Source organism: Haliaeetus leucocephalus, unplaced genomic scaffold (genome assembly GCF_000737465.1).
Source record: "Haliaeetus leucocephalus isolate CR32 unplaced genomic scaffold, Haliaeetus_leucocephalus-4.0 Scaffold340, whole genome shotgun sequence".
Taxonomy (NCBI): domain Eukaryota; kingdom Metazoa; phylum Chordata; class Aves; order Accipitriformes; family Accipitridae; genus Haliaeetus; species Haliaeetus leucocephalus.
The window spans coordinates 1,975,073-1,991,326 of NW_010972776.1; the positions used below are offsets into that span (position 1 = coordinate 1,975,073).

Below are 16,254 nucleotides of genomic sequence, written 5' to 3' on the forward strand. Positions count from 1 at the left end.
TCTTTGGCTCCTTTTGAGTGCTCCTAAGTGCCCTGAAGTAAGAATCTTGGCACAATGAAGCATCAATTGACTGAAAATAGCCAGTATGTTTGACAGCAGAAGAATTAAGTGTTAATCATCCGGAAATGCAATATGCTAGTCTTCTGGGCAAAACTGTTCCTTAAATTCAGATATTGCTGTCTGGCTGAAATAAATGGAAATATCATATGCCAGTCCAAAAGCCACCAGACCACTGACACAACAGACAACCAAAAACACAACAGAGGTATCATATCAGTAGGGTTTCTATGCATAAGCAGAAAATCTGAGTACTGTAAACAGGGGGTAAAACTTTTGCTTAAACATGTTATGCCTTCTCAGCAGCCGTGGTTTTCAATAAGATAACAGTCCAGTTTCCCTTGTTTTCCAAAATAACTAGAGATTATTGATGTACTGCCAATGTTTTAACAAGGAGAACTCACTAAATCCCACCCTGTCCCAAGTCTAAGATGAACACCATGGGATCAGGGTGGGGACAGCAAATGAGTTGTGCAAAGAGGAGAGATGAAGAGCTGAGGAGTCTATTCATTGTTTTTCCATTTTAAAGAAAACACTTGCCTGTAACTGTAACCAAGAAGAGAGGCAGCCACCTCCTTTTTTCATGTTTGGCAAATAAACCTATGTTAAGGGTACTTTGTTGGAAATGTTTGTACTTTATTTATTTAAAAAAATATACTGAGTACATTGATAGCACAGCATTTGGCCTATTTAAACTGGTGTGGAGAAGGGTAAATACCTATATGTATTGCTCTGTGAAATGTGCCTTAGAAGGGAGCAGAAATATATTGCTCTGGGGACATTTGCTTTTTCGTTAATACCAAAACTTTTTTATGTCCCATAGGGGAAAATGCTGAGATTTTTTTTTATGATTTCTAGAGGCTGGAGAGTAGCATCATGGGTCACCCTAGAGATCCCACTTTTCCAGCTTCTAGTTTTGGCTATACCTAGCAGAAAAAGATGCTCCTTTTTAACAAAAAAAACCCAGAGTAACAGGTATAACCTGCTCACTAGAGATGCGATTGAATTCAATGGCAACCACGGATGAAGTTGGAACCACTACAATGGTTTAGAAGGATGGACTCCATAAAGGGCAAAAATACCATCCCTGGTCTCCTGTTAGGTTAAAGGTAACATAATAAGGAGCAGTTCCTGAGAACCCTTGAAGTTCACAACAGCTGAAGACTTTTGTTAGGAGGGTTTAATTAAACCAATAACTCTAGAGAGGAAGCAAACATCCCAGATAGGTACAGCTGCCTGGTTAAATTCCAGCAGCATCAAAGTTGGCATGATTGCCACGTTCAGGCTAAATACTGTAAGAAGCACAGAAATATTGTTTTAAGATTTATGCTGCATGCTTCAAGGAGTAATCAGTCTCCTTTCTAAAGGGTTTGCCCAGCGACTGGTAGTTTTGAAGGCTGAGACACAAGATGTTAATCTGCAAAGGGTTTCAGGCAGCTCATTCTAATCTGTAGCAGTACACACAGCTCCAAACCATGCAAACCACGCTTCTTTCTGTAAAAAGGGTGATTTCAAATGCAGAGGTGTTGTTTAATCTGTCCCTGCTGAGAGCACTCACACTCGCATAAGAATGGGCCCCGGGGTGTGAAAAGCAGCCAGCCTGAAAATGCCCACAAGCCATGAAGGGCCATAGCTGATTTCTGTATGCCAGTTTACTGGTGATACTGGTGGATTTTGCATCCTGAGCCTTCTCCCAGCCTGCATACTCCCCCCCCATCTGTCCACAAGTGACAGTGGTGGCCGATGTCTTTGGCCATCCCTTCACAATTTACCCAGTTTGGCTGTCATCTTTACCAGCTGAAAAAAGGAAAATGGACCTCTGACCATTAGGAGCAGGAAACATCTGCACCTTCGCCATTTGCCATCCAAATCCACACTCCTGTTTTCATATGTTTTATTAAACTGTAAGCCCTCGGAGGATGAGGTTTTGCAGACTGGAGTTAGGCTGTTATATGAGATATTCAGGAAGTTATTTGCATCGACTGGATAAAAGCCTGTGGCAGCTGGGCGTGCTGCAGAAGCAAGTCAGAGACCGCTGCATCAGCCACCAGCCCAAGGAATAACATTAGTTCCAGCTTCACAATGAGTTGTTTACTGGCCTTGGCTGCCTGTGGGAACAGCCGAGAAGAGTGGAGGAAAAGGAGAGACAAACACAATGCGAGCGAGACACGTTAGGTGGGAGGCTGGGCTTTAAAAGCAGACTCAGGATTTCAAACCTATGGAACTGGAGAGGGCTGAAAAAGAAAGAAAAGGGCACCAGCTGCTCCACAGCATAAACAGGCGGAGGCAAATAAGCCGTCTGCTGCATTACTCCTGCTGCCAGAAGATCCTCTTTCCCTAGCTGAAGGGCTGGTATTAAAGGTAAGAGATAAAAATAAAAAGCTTTTAGCTAGTGGCTCTGCTGAAAGGCAGATTCACTGAAAGGCAGCAGCAGCTCCCGGGGTGAGCTACACAGTCAAAAGCAGCAGTGCTTCCCTAGAGTATTTGTAATTATGTCCCTAAACATTTGAAAGCCTACAGGTTTTCCAGCAGGAACCCGGGTCTTTCAGAGCAAACTGCTGGGGGACAAGAGTCCAGACTGTTCTAGTCAGCTCCTTTGAGAAGATTTAAAAAAACCCAAACCGACCCCAACCGAAAACCCAACCCCTTTCTAAATCTGTTTAGAAAGGCATTTTATTTTCACGGCCAGCTTTGCTTTGCAGACCCAACGCTTTCCCGCTCCCCCCCCTCCTCCTCGCTTTTTTAATTGGAAGGAAAAACAATTACAGCCGTGCGAAGGAAAATCCGAGATTTAAACAGCTTTTCCCCTGCTCATTACCATCCCCGGCGTGGAGGCGCGGGCACGCTCTCGCAGGCTGTCCCCGCCAGCTAATTGCTCAGGAAATCCGCGTTACCCATTGTGGGGCTGTCCTTAAACTGCTAATTCTGAACTGGGAGCTGCCTTGGCTGGGCAACGCTCTGGAAGGGAATACAGCCCCGCGAGAGGGACCCAGCAGAGACCGGGGCGCGGGGCGGGCTCAGGCACTAATAATACATCCCTACCCAATGGAAAGCGTTTCCTATCGAGACCCCCAAGAGTTCCCCCAGCCCACAGACCCTGCCCAGACATTGGGCCCATTCTTGTGTCCCGTTTCCCAAGACATGATGGCTGCAGCCTTCAGCAGTTTTCTTTCCTCTCCGAACAAAGGAAGGCAGACAACTACCAGTCGCTTTAGATTTTAAAGATGAACGGGTAAACTTTTAGAAAGTCGAGCACGCAGATCTTCCGCGTGGGACTAACTCGGCTCACGTTCCACGCACACAAAAAGGATAAATGTGGGCTGTCAGGGAGGAATCGGGCTGAAATCTGCCGAGTCGTGGGCATGATCTCAGCCCCGGCTGCTCTGCCGTGGTAAGTTTCTGCTTCCTCGCTTTTGAACTCAACAGAAAAGCATCCAGATTTCATGTCAGCTCTGAAAAAAGGATTGCAGTGTTTTCTGAAATCTGAAGGCTCAGACAAATCCGGGGGTTAAAACTAGCCGGGGATGGGCTCGAGTTGTACATTTCAATGGAGATTAGCAATGTTTTTTCTATACAGCCAGATCTCATTCCTCATACTTGAGCTATGCTATGGTCGGGATGGGAGAGGCGAATGTTTCTGTTTAAAGTGAGAAAGATGATCTCCAAGTTTTTGGAAGGTAATTACTATGTGAGCTACTCCTCCAAACTGTTGCAGTGAAAATTGATATAATTCACATTGTAATTTTCATTGTGTCACTGCAGATGACAAGTTAAGGACTTTTCTAGCCTTGTTGTTTGTTTCAGATTTGCAAAAAATATCCCTTGGTTAGGGCGTCTTTTTTTTGTACTTGAAGTCAGTATCATAAAGACACTTCAAGCTTAAGAAAGGATTGCATGTAAATGTGGCATAAACGTAGACTTTCAACTTACAATGATACATGCTTTCAGCTTCATATAATGTGAGAACTGGTTCCTACAAACTGTATTACAAATTAGGAAGTAAGTTATATATTTGATACTGCAAAACTTAAAAGTGTTATTTATCACTGTGGCTTTCATTTATGGCTAAAATCTACTCCTTTTAAGCTTAGTGGCAAAATTCCATGAGAAAAAGTCAAATACAGCTCTAAACAGATAGAAAACCTGGTGTCAGAAGTAAAATGAATGATGAACAACATACTTAATCTAAAGGCGCAGCTGTTTAGAAGAAATAGGATTTAACACAATATAAGCCCACTGCAGAAGAATTTGCAAGAAAAGTTTGGGTTTTTTAATGGCACTCCTCAATCTTTGTTTGAGAGGAGACAATTGTGTGTTTTTGTATTGCTCCCCTATATGAACAGAACAGTAAAACCCAGAGGATGGGAAGTGCAAAGTTCACAGGTTGGTGATAAGGATATTCCCCCCTCGTAGCACTTTTCCATCTTCTTTCCCTTACTAGCATTCTGAAAGCCAAAAAAAACCAGGCAGGAAACTAACCTTGGTAACTTTAGGGGCTTCAAAGCCTCTGAATTGTAAAAGAAAGTCCTGAAAAACATGGGAGGGAGGAAGGGAGGGGGAGGCTGAGCATGCATTTCACTTTAATCCTTTGAGACTAAAAATGAGACTCCTCCTTAACTGGGGTTAGGTCAATTGATAAAAATCAGTGTCTTTCAAATTCTGGAGTTAGGAGTTCAGCTTGTACCAGACAGACAAACAGAACTAATGCCTGAACGCAACTACCCATTCACTTTCATTCAGAGTATTGTAATGAGAGGGGAAAAAACCCCGTGAAAAACCCTCGCCTCCCAGTTTTCTGAGAAGCAGTGATCGAAACATTCACTGTGCCTGAGCGCTGCAGCTTGTGCCAGAGAGAGGATGCACTCCCAGCTGTAAGATGGTTGCCCTCCTCCAGCCTGTGACCTCATGGCTGGAGCACAAGAGCAGGAGTTAAGGCAATTTTACCCAAACCTTGGGCCAGATCCTGGGGTAAGGGTGCACTGTAGGAGGGTATGTTACTCCTGGAACAGGGTGTGAGAGAACATTGCTCCCTGGAGAGAGATGTACATGGCAAAACAATTTGGGACTCAGTTATCGTGGTACTGCATTGGCACTTATAGCAGCCATACGTATTTATGCCAATGTTTGTGATTCATCTGTGCAGGCTGTGCCTAACTCTGCTTAAAAGCATATTTGAGTATCGGGGCTCTATTGACTGATGCCTGAGTGTTGCTGGCCAGGTGCACACAGATGATGTGGTGGTCCCAGCGCGACAGCTCACACAGTGCTCCAGGATCACAAATGAGATGCCAGTGAGCCATCCCGTCTACGGCCTGGGGTGGGTGAGGATGGCTCCTGGAGCACAAATCCAGCCTCAATAGGTCTTTCCAGGTCAAGTGTGTGTGCAGAGGCTCACTCTGCTCCTTCACACATTGCTCCTCCTCCGTAAATAAGGATCCGATTTAGTCTCAGGGAAGGGGAGCCATCACCTTTTGTGAAAAGCAAATTTGTCCCTTGAAAAGAGGAGCTCTTTATTCGTGAGAACAGACAGTGGCTCTGCAAGACTTCCTCTAATGCACCTTCTTCTCAGTTCAGTCCCATAAAAGGGGGTAAAGATCCACACCGCTCCAGAGCCAAACTAGCCTTAGCTGACCCCAGCTGCAAGGAGAGTTTTCTGCATTATTTGTAATGGTTTGGTTTGGTTTTGCAGAAAAAGGAAAGTCTCTTTATCTTGGCAAGTGAAGCTGAGGGACATTCATCAGTCCCTAAGCCCCGAGACAAAGGTGCGTGCTAGCAACAGAGCAGATTGCTTTCTCTGTACATAACATGATCTCATAATACTTTGAGTACCTATTATGCCCGTAAATAGATAGCCACGACGGAAGCTCTTATTTTCACCTAATTATATTCCCATTTTAATTTCTTGAACTCGCAGATAACACACCATCTTCCACCCCAGCATGCATTTGCTTTTACATGGTAAATGGATATTGACCATAAGAGCAGCATCCCTTATAAAATACCGAAATGTCATTCCCCTTCTCTCATCTCATTATTAGAAATCTGATTTCTAAGAAACTTCACTGCAGAAACATCAGTCACTGGCTGACATTTGATATTTTTGCATTGCAAAGTGATTTCTTATTTAACACATTAGTGCAAATTTACCCTCTGTAGCACTTGCTGAAAAACAGCATAGCTGTGTGCTGTGCTTCCTCACGTGTCCTTTCATTATACACCACTGAATATTTTTCAAGACCTTAATGATTTTCCCCCAGAGGGGGGGGTGAGGGAGATGACATGAAAACCCCAGTCATGCCTCCAAATATCTTGCTGAGAAACATACACCAAGGAGAAGAGGGAGCCTGGTGCTCCAGGAGGGGACCATGTATCTCCAGCGCTTGGAGGCCAGACCACTGGAGCAAATGAAACTAAGGCTGATGATACCCACCCAGTCCATACTGCTGTCAGAAGAGACTTCTCAAACCTTCCCCTTTCCCCCCAGAATAAAGCAATTTGAGAGAACAAAGCCCTGTTTTATCAACTCCCTCCAGTAAATAAATGCAGGGCACAGATCCTTTAAGGTCCTGAGCACCGGAGCAGAGTACAGATTGCCTTCTGCCCTGCTGAAGGACTGTGCTCAGCACCCACAAGGAAACCAGCCGTACATCCTTGCACCCAGTTTAGCTTGCAAAAGCTGAAATAGGTGTTTGTGCTGTGGTGCTGGCAGCTGGATGGAAGCTTGTTGGTGCTAATGTATGCAAGGAAAAAAAAAAAAGGCCTATAATTTTTTGGATAAACAGAGGTGAAAGTTCAGCTCTCCTGCTTCAGCAAAGGGACTGCAGAGGAACCATCCCAGAGCCACGGTCCTGGGTGAGAGCGGTCAAACAAGGCTCAGGTGAAAGGATGGCTTCATGCGGCTGCAGGCGCCTCGCGAGGAGCCGAGGAGAGGCAACAAGGAGCCAAAAAGCCAAGCAATCACCAAGGAACCACTGGAAATTGTGTCAGAGAAAGCAAAGAAAGGAAGCTTTTTGGGCAGGACGCTGACTGGAAAGCATTTTGGAACCATAAGCAAATAAACTGAGTCCTGTTGTTGGATTCCCCAGTGGTTCAGGGAAACAGGACTCTCTTATTTTCGATTTTTTTTTTTTCTTAACCACGCTTTGTAAATAAACAGGGATACATCAAAGACATAGCTACCTCCATCACCAACTTCTACTTCTGAGTGAAAATAACCTGTAAATCTTCAAGTATTGGGTCAAACAGTGTAACTCTGCTTATCATCAGTTCATCATTTTTTTCTTTGCATCTAAATCTTCTCTTATTGGGATTTCTATTGAATCTAGCAATGCTATTATAAAGCAATCTCCCCTTAGTGAGACACCTGAGAGTGAAAAAAAAGCAGCATTTCTACAGTCCTCTATCATCAGATTGATGTTCCTTTGCAAGCAAAAAAGTCCCTCTTACAAGAATAAAAGAATGCAAACTTTGCTGGGAAGTTTGGGGTGAATTCTGTCATTTCTGGTCTCCAGACCAGACTCTCTGAAGGCCGTAGTGGATGGGGAAGGCCAAAGCGCGTCAAGGGTTAAAGGAATGATGTAAATGGAGAGAGACATTCTCAGTGAAAACAAAAAGAGAGTCATGCCCTGAGGATCAGTGTCTGAATATGGGGTAAGTCAGTTCACTATTCTCTTCAGAAGGAAACATTTTAATTAGCTCAATACAAAACAGATACAGCACAGAGAAGTCACCATGAGCAGGAAATGCTTTGTAAGTCTCAGAGGACAGTTAGGAGACAACGGCTGCGCTGACCAATTAAAAAAAAAAAGGAAAGAAAAAAGGAGAGCGCCTTTAGGATTAGGTCCGATAGGCTCAAGTTTCCACTTCCCCGTTCCATCTTGGAGAAGAATTAAATTGGGTTCCTGCTGCAATTGTGTTCACCAACTTCCAGGCAACAGAAGGTAGCTGTTGAACTTGGAGGGCCTGCGAGGTTCCCGGAGAGCCCAGGCCACCCCAGGCAGGGAGGAAAGCAGTGGCTGGTGCGCTCTCACCTAGTCCCAGCAGGTCCCTGGGATGACTCTTGGTGGCTGAGAGAAGAGAAATGCCTCATGGGCTCCCATGCTTTGTTTTTCTTCTGTCAAAGAGGATTTGAAAAGCAGACGGTGAAACCTGACTGGAACGATCCCGAGTAATTCAGGATTTCACCTTCCCACCAGGTGCTGGAGATGTTATTACACCCACACCAAATACTGGGGAATGGAAGTACCAGTGGTACGGAAGACCCTTGCACAATAAGTGTCAAAGCCATGAATAAAAGCCTTCCTACCTTGTCGTTTATGCTAACCATCAGAAAATGTCCCCCTTTGCCCAGCATACCAGCTAGGCATTCACTCTGATAAAACGCAGGGAAGAATGGCTCTTTGAAGCTACAGAAACCTTTGCTGGACTTCAAAGTCACACTTCTGTCTACTTTCCTACTGTTCTCAAATTCATCACTTAGGATTAGTAAATGAAAGAGATTAAAGCATTTCTACTTTCCATCGCTTCATATAGTCAATAGTGCTTTGTTTACAGGCAGCTGCTTTGTTTCCCACTGTCTAATCCCACTCTTTCTCCAGCTCCTACCACACGGGGAAGAAACGTAGGCAAATGTTACTGTGAAACTACAAGAAGCTCTGGGGAGGATGGAGAGCTCGCAGCAACTCGGCAAGCTGGTCAGTTTAAAAACCAACCCCAAACTTGACGTCCCAAGCCATTTCCATCCCCAGCCATTTCCCTGCAGTAGCAGCCAGGTCCAGCAACGCCTGCTGTTGCCAGTACAGCTTTCCGTAAGCCCACGCTGCTGGCACTGGGAAAATGGAGCCAGCATCGCTGTGCAACACAGTTACTGCCCTGTCAGCCTCAAAAAGGGAAAAGTCAGCAACCAGATTCCCCCAAACTGGAGGTTTGTTCTTACAACTGCTTCCAGGTAATGCTCTCAAAGTTCTTTGCAACCAAAAATAACTAGTGAAGCTTTACTGAAAAGAGAAAGTATTAGTAAGTGGAGATCCCATTGCAGGCACTGAGGTACTGCGAGAGTGGCAAAGCAGCGGGGAACTCAGCAGTGAGATAGTTTTGTTGTGTTTTCCATCGCTGCTTTGCTTTCTTTGAATTCACATTTTGTGGTTTTCAAGTGAACATTTGTAAGCCTTTAGAAATAATAGTTTGGTGGTGTTACAATTGCTCATTAGCACTGTCATATGATTGTCAGAAATGTTTACTTTTTCAGGTAGAAAAAGTTTCTTGTTTATCTATTAAGTCCATATGCAAACAGTTGCACTATATCTCACCTTACCTATAGTACTCCTACCAGTCTGGAAGAATCCAAGTCCTATAGCCTCATGCAGAATTATCATCTATGCAAAAATCTTCCAGAACCCCAAACAACTCCCCCCCAACCCAACAAAACCTTTTTTGAGCCTTCTGTATAATTAAAGTAGAACGAAGAAGGGAAATAAAACCCAAGAAATTGAAGAAATTATACAGTTTGTGGTTGTAAAGCTGTCACCCTGGGCTCAGTTGTAGAAGTGAGTTGCACATCATACAATTGTTGTACCAACTGGATGAGTAACAGGGAAGTGAAAACCCTCTAATGAATGTAGTTCTTGTCAAGAGAAGGCATAAAGCGCATGCTGTGCCCAAGGAAAATACTTATTTATTGTCAAGGTCTGAGACTATACCAAAACACAACAAGTGCTGCTGTAACCTAGAGACGTTTCTGGACAAAACCCAGAGAACCTCCCCCCCCCCCCAACCCCAGTATCCCCCCCTTTTAATCCACCAGGTTTTGGCTTCTGTACCTATAAAACCTTTGTCTCTCAAGATTTAGAGATAACCTGAGTACACATAGCGATAATCTAGAAAGAGATCCTTCAGATTTGAAAGGTTTTCACATTCGGTCTGTATCAGACCTCACAAGAAAACGCTTTGCAGTGTTTAGTTATTTAAATGAACACACACAGGATGTCCTACATATTCGGACTGATAAAGTTACATTCATCTTACATCTCACATGAGAAAAAGAAAATGTGAAGATGCAAAAATGTCAGTCCCAAACTTCATGCTGTTTTTTCTGACCTCAGTTTGATGGACTTGTGGGGAATGAGATGTTCATGAAGCAGAAAGAATGGGCTTAATAGAATTACAGAATCTGATTTTAAAGTGTGCTTTTTACCTGCAGTAATTTTCTGTACTAACAAATGGTTGGTCTGAATTAAGCTGCAAACTGGCTGTTTTGGAGATTTCTTGGGGTGCCAGGTGGAGGAAATAAAAGAGTTGTAAACAGGATACTTGTGCACCATAGGAAGTAATACGTAGAAGTTTTCCTTTATTTTCAGTACGTGGAAGACAGGGGATATCTCTACAATAAAAGGCAAATGGAAGTAAACCCTGTCAGCTACTCTGCTGAATCCCACTTCATAACTCTGAGAATAACGGGGTTAAATGAGTAAGCAACAGCTGCTGTAGGTTTACTTGTACCATCCCTGCTACAAGAGAGAATATTCTTAATATTACCACATTAAACAGGCTACATGTTCTGTTATGGCACCAATTCTGATAACAGCTAGGTACATTCCTGCTCTCATGTACTGCCCCCCATTTTAGATACAGGATTTAAAGTTTTGGCCTGCCTAAAATACAGAACAGTAAAGTGGTTTTCTTTATATTCACTTAACTCAGCATTTTAAAATGTATTGCTAGGGTTTTTTTCCCAGCAAGGCAATAGCAGTGGTGAACGTGTGATAAATGAAGAGCATCCTACCACTTTAATCCTTAGTGAAAAGGAAGGAAAGTGAATTTTACATTCAGAAAACTAAATCTGTAGACTCATGCTGCAGAATTTAAAGCACATGGCTGAGTTTCAAAGCAACTTGCCAGCTTGTTTAAACACTTCAGTGTTAGATAGGTAAACAACACAGGCCTGTATTTTAAAGACCATAACTTAGCTAAACAATTGCTGGCAGGCAATTCCCATAGACTTATACACCAGAAAAACTGGTGTTTGACCTTGTGGCTGTCTGATGCAGAGCAGGGAAAAAAGAATCAAGTGATTGAGCATCTTTTCTCCTGTGTAATGAGTATCTGGGTCAGGCTGCTGGCAACAGCCATGTAGGTCAGTAGTAAAGGTAAGCATTTCAAAGCCGCCTTTCAAACCTGCTGTGTCAGGCTGTGTTTTGAGGAACAGCCAAAATCCTGGACTGTGTGCACAGATTGGAAAGTGGAGTTTCCATCAGCCTCCTAGGCACATGGCTCTGTAAGGTTTCAGAGGACACCCAATCCCTCTCAGACCTCCCCAGTTAGACATGAAGCCTGGACTAGAACAGTCTGGCACACCTGGTTTTTACACACTGCAGAAGAAAAGGATCTACTTATGGAGTTTACATTTCAGTATAAACAAAAATTGCTCCTGATGGAGATAACATGCACTCTCTTTCTTTGCTGAAAGGGAGTTACAAGCCAAGAATTTGATGCATTAGGCTGAGGGTTAAGCTAAGAGGCACAGCTATTCCTGTTGGAGCTCATGTATGCTTTTGAATCTAAGTTCTTGCTTAAAGGCATTTCAACTTGTAGGTGAGACCTCTGCTTATTTAGATTACCACCTATTCAAAGGAAGTGCACCTTTGAGATTTTACTACTATCCTTTTCATAAGTTTAAATGTTTGGTATCTTTTTTAGGTCATTTCACAATAAAGTTCATTTAGGCATGAATTAGTAGGAAAAAACCCTGAGATAAGTGCGAAAGCACAAAGGGGTGCAAGGAACATTTTGCTCCCCTACACAGCCCATTCCCTACCCTGCCTATGTGTCCCCAAAGCCCTGTACAGTTTGCATAATGAAGCACTTGCCTACATGCACTGTAGGGAAAGCTCCAACATGGGATCAGTCTCCTCTGTCATTGCCGCAGCAATCCGATAAAGGCATATCTACTTCTGGTTTGAACATTTGCTAATACAGGATATCATCACAAATGTGTTACTCAAAACGCAACTAAAACGAAGGGAGAATTTACTAAATTGGGTGAAGAGCATGTACCAAAGCTGCCTACGATTATCATAGGGAATTCCAGTAGTTCAAGGCTTGCATAGCAAACTCAGCCAGAACAGCAAACCAGCCCAAAGCACCACTTCGCTGCCCCAGTCCTGACACTGCCTCAGCCTGCAGAGAGCATGAACCCTCCCTGACAGGAGAGACCTAAAAGTTCCAAGTCATCTTTTTGGATGCCAAAAGGTTCAAGTAAGATGACTTTCAAATTTCTGAGAAGCGAGATCTGGGGATCCTCCCTTACTGCTTTTTTGCTTTACGTCCAACTAATCTGTAAGGGGCAAAGGCAAGGTGCTGCCTGCTCTCTGGGTCACAGGGCTGGTTTTTGTAAAGCCTGCAGTTGTCCAGGCGCTCCCAGGTGAGGGCAGAGCTTGCACCTTCCATCTGGCAAAGCCGTGGCTATTACATCTGTCTCAACACTTGACATTTTACCAGCTGACTCACTGACAGCCTGCGTGCAAGAACAATTGTCAGCGTGAGCTTTTCCAGTAGGAAAACATATGGAAGACATTTGATTTTTATCAGTTTGCATCCCAAATTGTCCTGATTCCATGCTTTCTTCCCCAGTTTATTTGTTTATATGTTGCCATTTCAACCTTTAACACGAGTCAGTTACATGTTTGCTGTTGAAACTACACTGTCAGAGGATCAGTTTCTGGAACGGATCCTACTCTTCACAAGGGTTTCATCTCTCTAAATTACTCCATAGTGGTAGCTACCAAGATGTTTCTTAGATTACAAGAAGATTACAAACTTTGTTTTGTATTTGGTTTGCTGTAGTTTACAAGGCAAAAGGTCTCTCTCTTCGTTGTCCAACTTTGCTCCACATTTCCGAGATGTACCGACTGCAGTGCCCATGTTCCAACTCACAAACCCTCCTCACTCCAGCGAGGGAGACTTTCCAACTGCTTAACCTCCCAGGCCTTAAAAACAATACTTAGAAGAGCAATAAGAGAACATCAAGACAGTTCAGAAAGCACTTATTTCCAACAAACAGCATGCTTACTTCAACTCTACAATTCTCTAAAGCTTGCTGAACAGAGACAAAGTCTTACAAGAGCATAGTTTGAGATTTCTGAAATTTCAGGTTCTGAATGTTGACAGAGAGTAGAAATGAAATGAAGCTGTTGGTACTTAGGGGAGTCCTTTTTACAAAGCATTTTACATTTGCAAAAAAAAGTCCTTTTGAAAGTAATACCATTTTTGCAGAAATTAAGGAAAAAAAAAGCACCATTGTCCAAAAGTGGCAAGCATAACTTTGGAAAGTATTTCTGAAAAACATTTCTGAAATACAACATTTCAGTTTTTCACTTTGAAAAACATGTCTAAGGATGCTCCTATTTTCAAATAGAAAAAAGGCAAAGCAGTACTTTGTTAACATAGGTTTGGTTTTTTTTAGTACTTCTGCATCAAAAAAGGTTGAAAAACCATAGAACCTTCATTCCTGCACAGTTAAAAGCAAATACTAAAACTTTCAGCTTCTTTCTTCTCTTGTTACAAGTTTAGGTGAACATTTCAGACTGTTTGATTCTATACCTGGGCAATATCGTGGGCCCATGATTTAATTTCTTTCCAAACACACTGGGCCAATTCCATCTCAAATTTTAAAGAAAAACCTTTCCAAGTGGAAAGTTGGAATTAGCAATCACTCTGCTTCCAATAGGAGGACAAGGGAGCGATGGGGGAAGGAAAGGAAAGGAAAGGCTAAGTACACTAACTGCTGTGTTCAACTTTGAAAAATCTCAATAATAGTGAAATTTTTAAAGACTACCTTGAAACCTAGTTACTGGTCTTGTTTGCACATCCAATCATTTAGAAAGGAAAGAGTATGTGTTCTCTTGCACAGCCACTTTAGGGGATAGCAGGTTGCAAGACTGATGGCATCTATTTCTCTCTCCTTTAGGATGAAAGGATTCGTGACAGAGACGTGGTAGCAAGGTGTCAAGCAACCTTCCTGGAATGTGTTTCTTCAGGAAGAGAAGAGATCACTGCCTTATTTTATGGATGTCACTGAAGTAGACTTTGAAGTTCTTTGGAAGCACATCACAAACTTGGCATGGGAAACCACAGCAACAATCATACCTGTTTGATAGATGATTCCTTTAAGTATAACTTGTATGGAGCCGTGTACAGCGTGGTCTTCATCCTTGGTTTGATTACTAACTGTGCCTCCCTCTTTGTTTTCTGCTTTCGGATGAAAATGCGAAGTGAAACAGCCATTTTCATGACAAACCTGGCTGTTTCAGATTTGCTTTTTGTGTTCACTTTGCCTTTTAAAATTTTTTATAATTTCAACAGGCACTGGCCTTTTGGAGATAGCCTGTGCAAGATTTCTGGTACAGCATTTCTCACTAACATCTACGGGAGCATGCTGTTCCTCACCTGCATTAGTGTTGACCGTTTCCTTGCTATCGTCTATCCATTCCGATCTCGCACCATTAGGACCAGGAGAAATTCTGCCATAGTCTGTGCTGGTGTTTGGATACTGGTCCTCAGCGGTGGAATTTCAGCTTCATTGTTCTCCACAACCAACATTTCCAACACCAGCACAACCTGTTTTGAAGGTTTTTCCAAACGTATCTGGAAAACCTATCTGTCTAAGATCACTATATTTATTGAAGTGGTAGGATTCATAATTCCTTTGCTACTCAACCTTACGTGCTCTTCTTTAGTTCTCAGGACTCTCCGGAAACCTGCCACCTTGTCTCAGATCGGGACAAACAAAGAGAAAGTATTGAAAATGATCATTGTGCACGTGGCCATTTTTGTCGTGTGCTTTGTGCCTTACAATTCCATACTCTTCTTGTATGCTCTGGTGCGGTCCCAAGCAATAGCAAATTGCTCCTTGGAGAGGTTTGCGAGGACAATGTACCCAATCACGTTGTGCATTGCAACAATGAACTGCTGCTTTGACCCTTTCATCTATTACTTTACATCAGAATCCTTCCAGAAGTCTTTCAATATAAAAACCCAGATAAAAATGGATTCTCTTTTCAAGACTGAGACACCTCTAACAAAGACTGCACTACCAGCACCACAGGATGAAATAAGTGACCAGGCTATTACAAATGGAGGAGACCCAACATCTGAATCGCATTTCTAGTGAGATGTTTACACATGGAGTTATCCCCCATTAACTTCTGATTAACACCATGTGTGAAATAGTTGTTTCAGAATTTGTGAGTTCACACATGGTGTTAATGAAGAAAAGTTGCTGGGGCATAACTACACAGGTAGACAAATCCTTACACTGGGATGGTCCCATCAGATACAACAGGTGAACATGAAATATAAAAATCCCAATGGATCTCCCTTTGGAGATTACGGATAGGTAACAACGTATGCACCAACTAAGGAGGGAACAGAACAGCTTCTTTAGTCAGAATGTGCCAACATTTGGCATTTTTTTCCCCCAACAGTTGACATGGGACCGGTTGAGAAATAGAAAATTTAATTTTCTTAGAGATATCTGTCAATATTTCATGTCTTTGGGAAATGCATCATCATATGTTAACTCAAAAACTTCACACAATATGTATGTTTGCTTAAAAAGACATAATAAAAGCTTTTGGCTTTTCCTTATTTCACTGCAAGAGTATACATTCTGGTTTTAATAGATACAGGCATGCTGAATTTATTGTATCGAGAGGTTTCATGTGTAAATAATTGTTCTGAGAGTAGGCAAAACAGTTGTCTGGTGATAGAGAGAAAAAATAATAAGCGAAAAGAATAATTAATAATGCAGTTTTGAAAGAAGAAGTTTAATTTTTGTCAGATTAAGCTGTCTTTTAATTTATTTTAAATGGCACCTCCAGGGAGAAGTAAGGAGCTCATTACTGTTCTGTTGCACCTGGGCTTTTACATCCCAGGAGATTATATGTGACTATTTCTGGCAAGGGCTAGACTATAAAGCCAGCTGAAGGAAAGGGCCTGAAACACCAGAGTTCTTGCAAGGGCAAATCTCCTATGTGGAAATTGAGTGCAGCTGAAGGGCTGAAGAACTAGAGTACTGACCTTAGTAAAGAGCTTGTTTGGATACAGACAGCTGGTGTTAGAGCATCCAATTAAGATAAGATCTTGTAAGTGATTGCTTGCCAGTTTTTGCTATACAGTCAACTAATTAAACTAGAGGGTCTC

At 42.7% G+C, this 16,254-nt stretch overlaps 1 protein-coding gene across 1 annotated transcript; it reads left to right on the top strand.

The window, feature by feature from the left end:
* The first annotated feature begins 2,089 nt into the window (after window positions 1–2,089).
* On the top strand, window positions 2,090–15,410 carry LPAR4 (lysophosphatidic acid receptor 4). Its single transcript, XM_010572392.1, has 2 exons — window positions 2,090–2,418; window positions 14,021–15,410. The coding sequence occupies exon 2, from the start codon at window positions 14,174–14,176 to the stop codon at window positions 15,218–15,220; it is 1,047 nt and encodes a 348-aa protein (XP_010570694.1). The 5' UTR covers window positions 2,090–2,418; window positions 14,021–14,173; the 3' UTR covers window positions 15,221–15,410.
* Window positions 15,411–16,254: the final 844 nt, after the last annotated feature.

Excerpts from the sequence above, each read along its gene's own strand:
- LPAR4 (XM_010572392.1), top strand. The coding sequence starts at position 14,174 with ATGGGAAACCACAGCAACAATCATACCTGTTTGATAGATGATTCCTTT.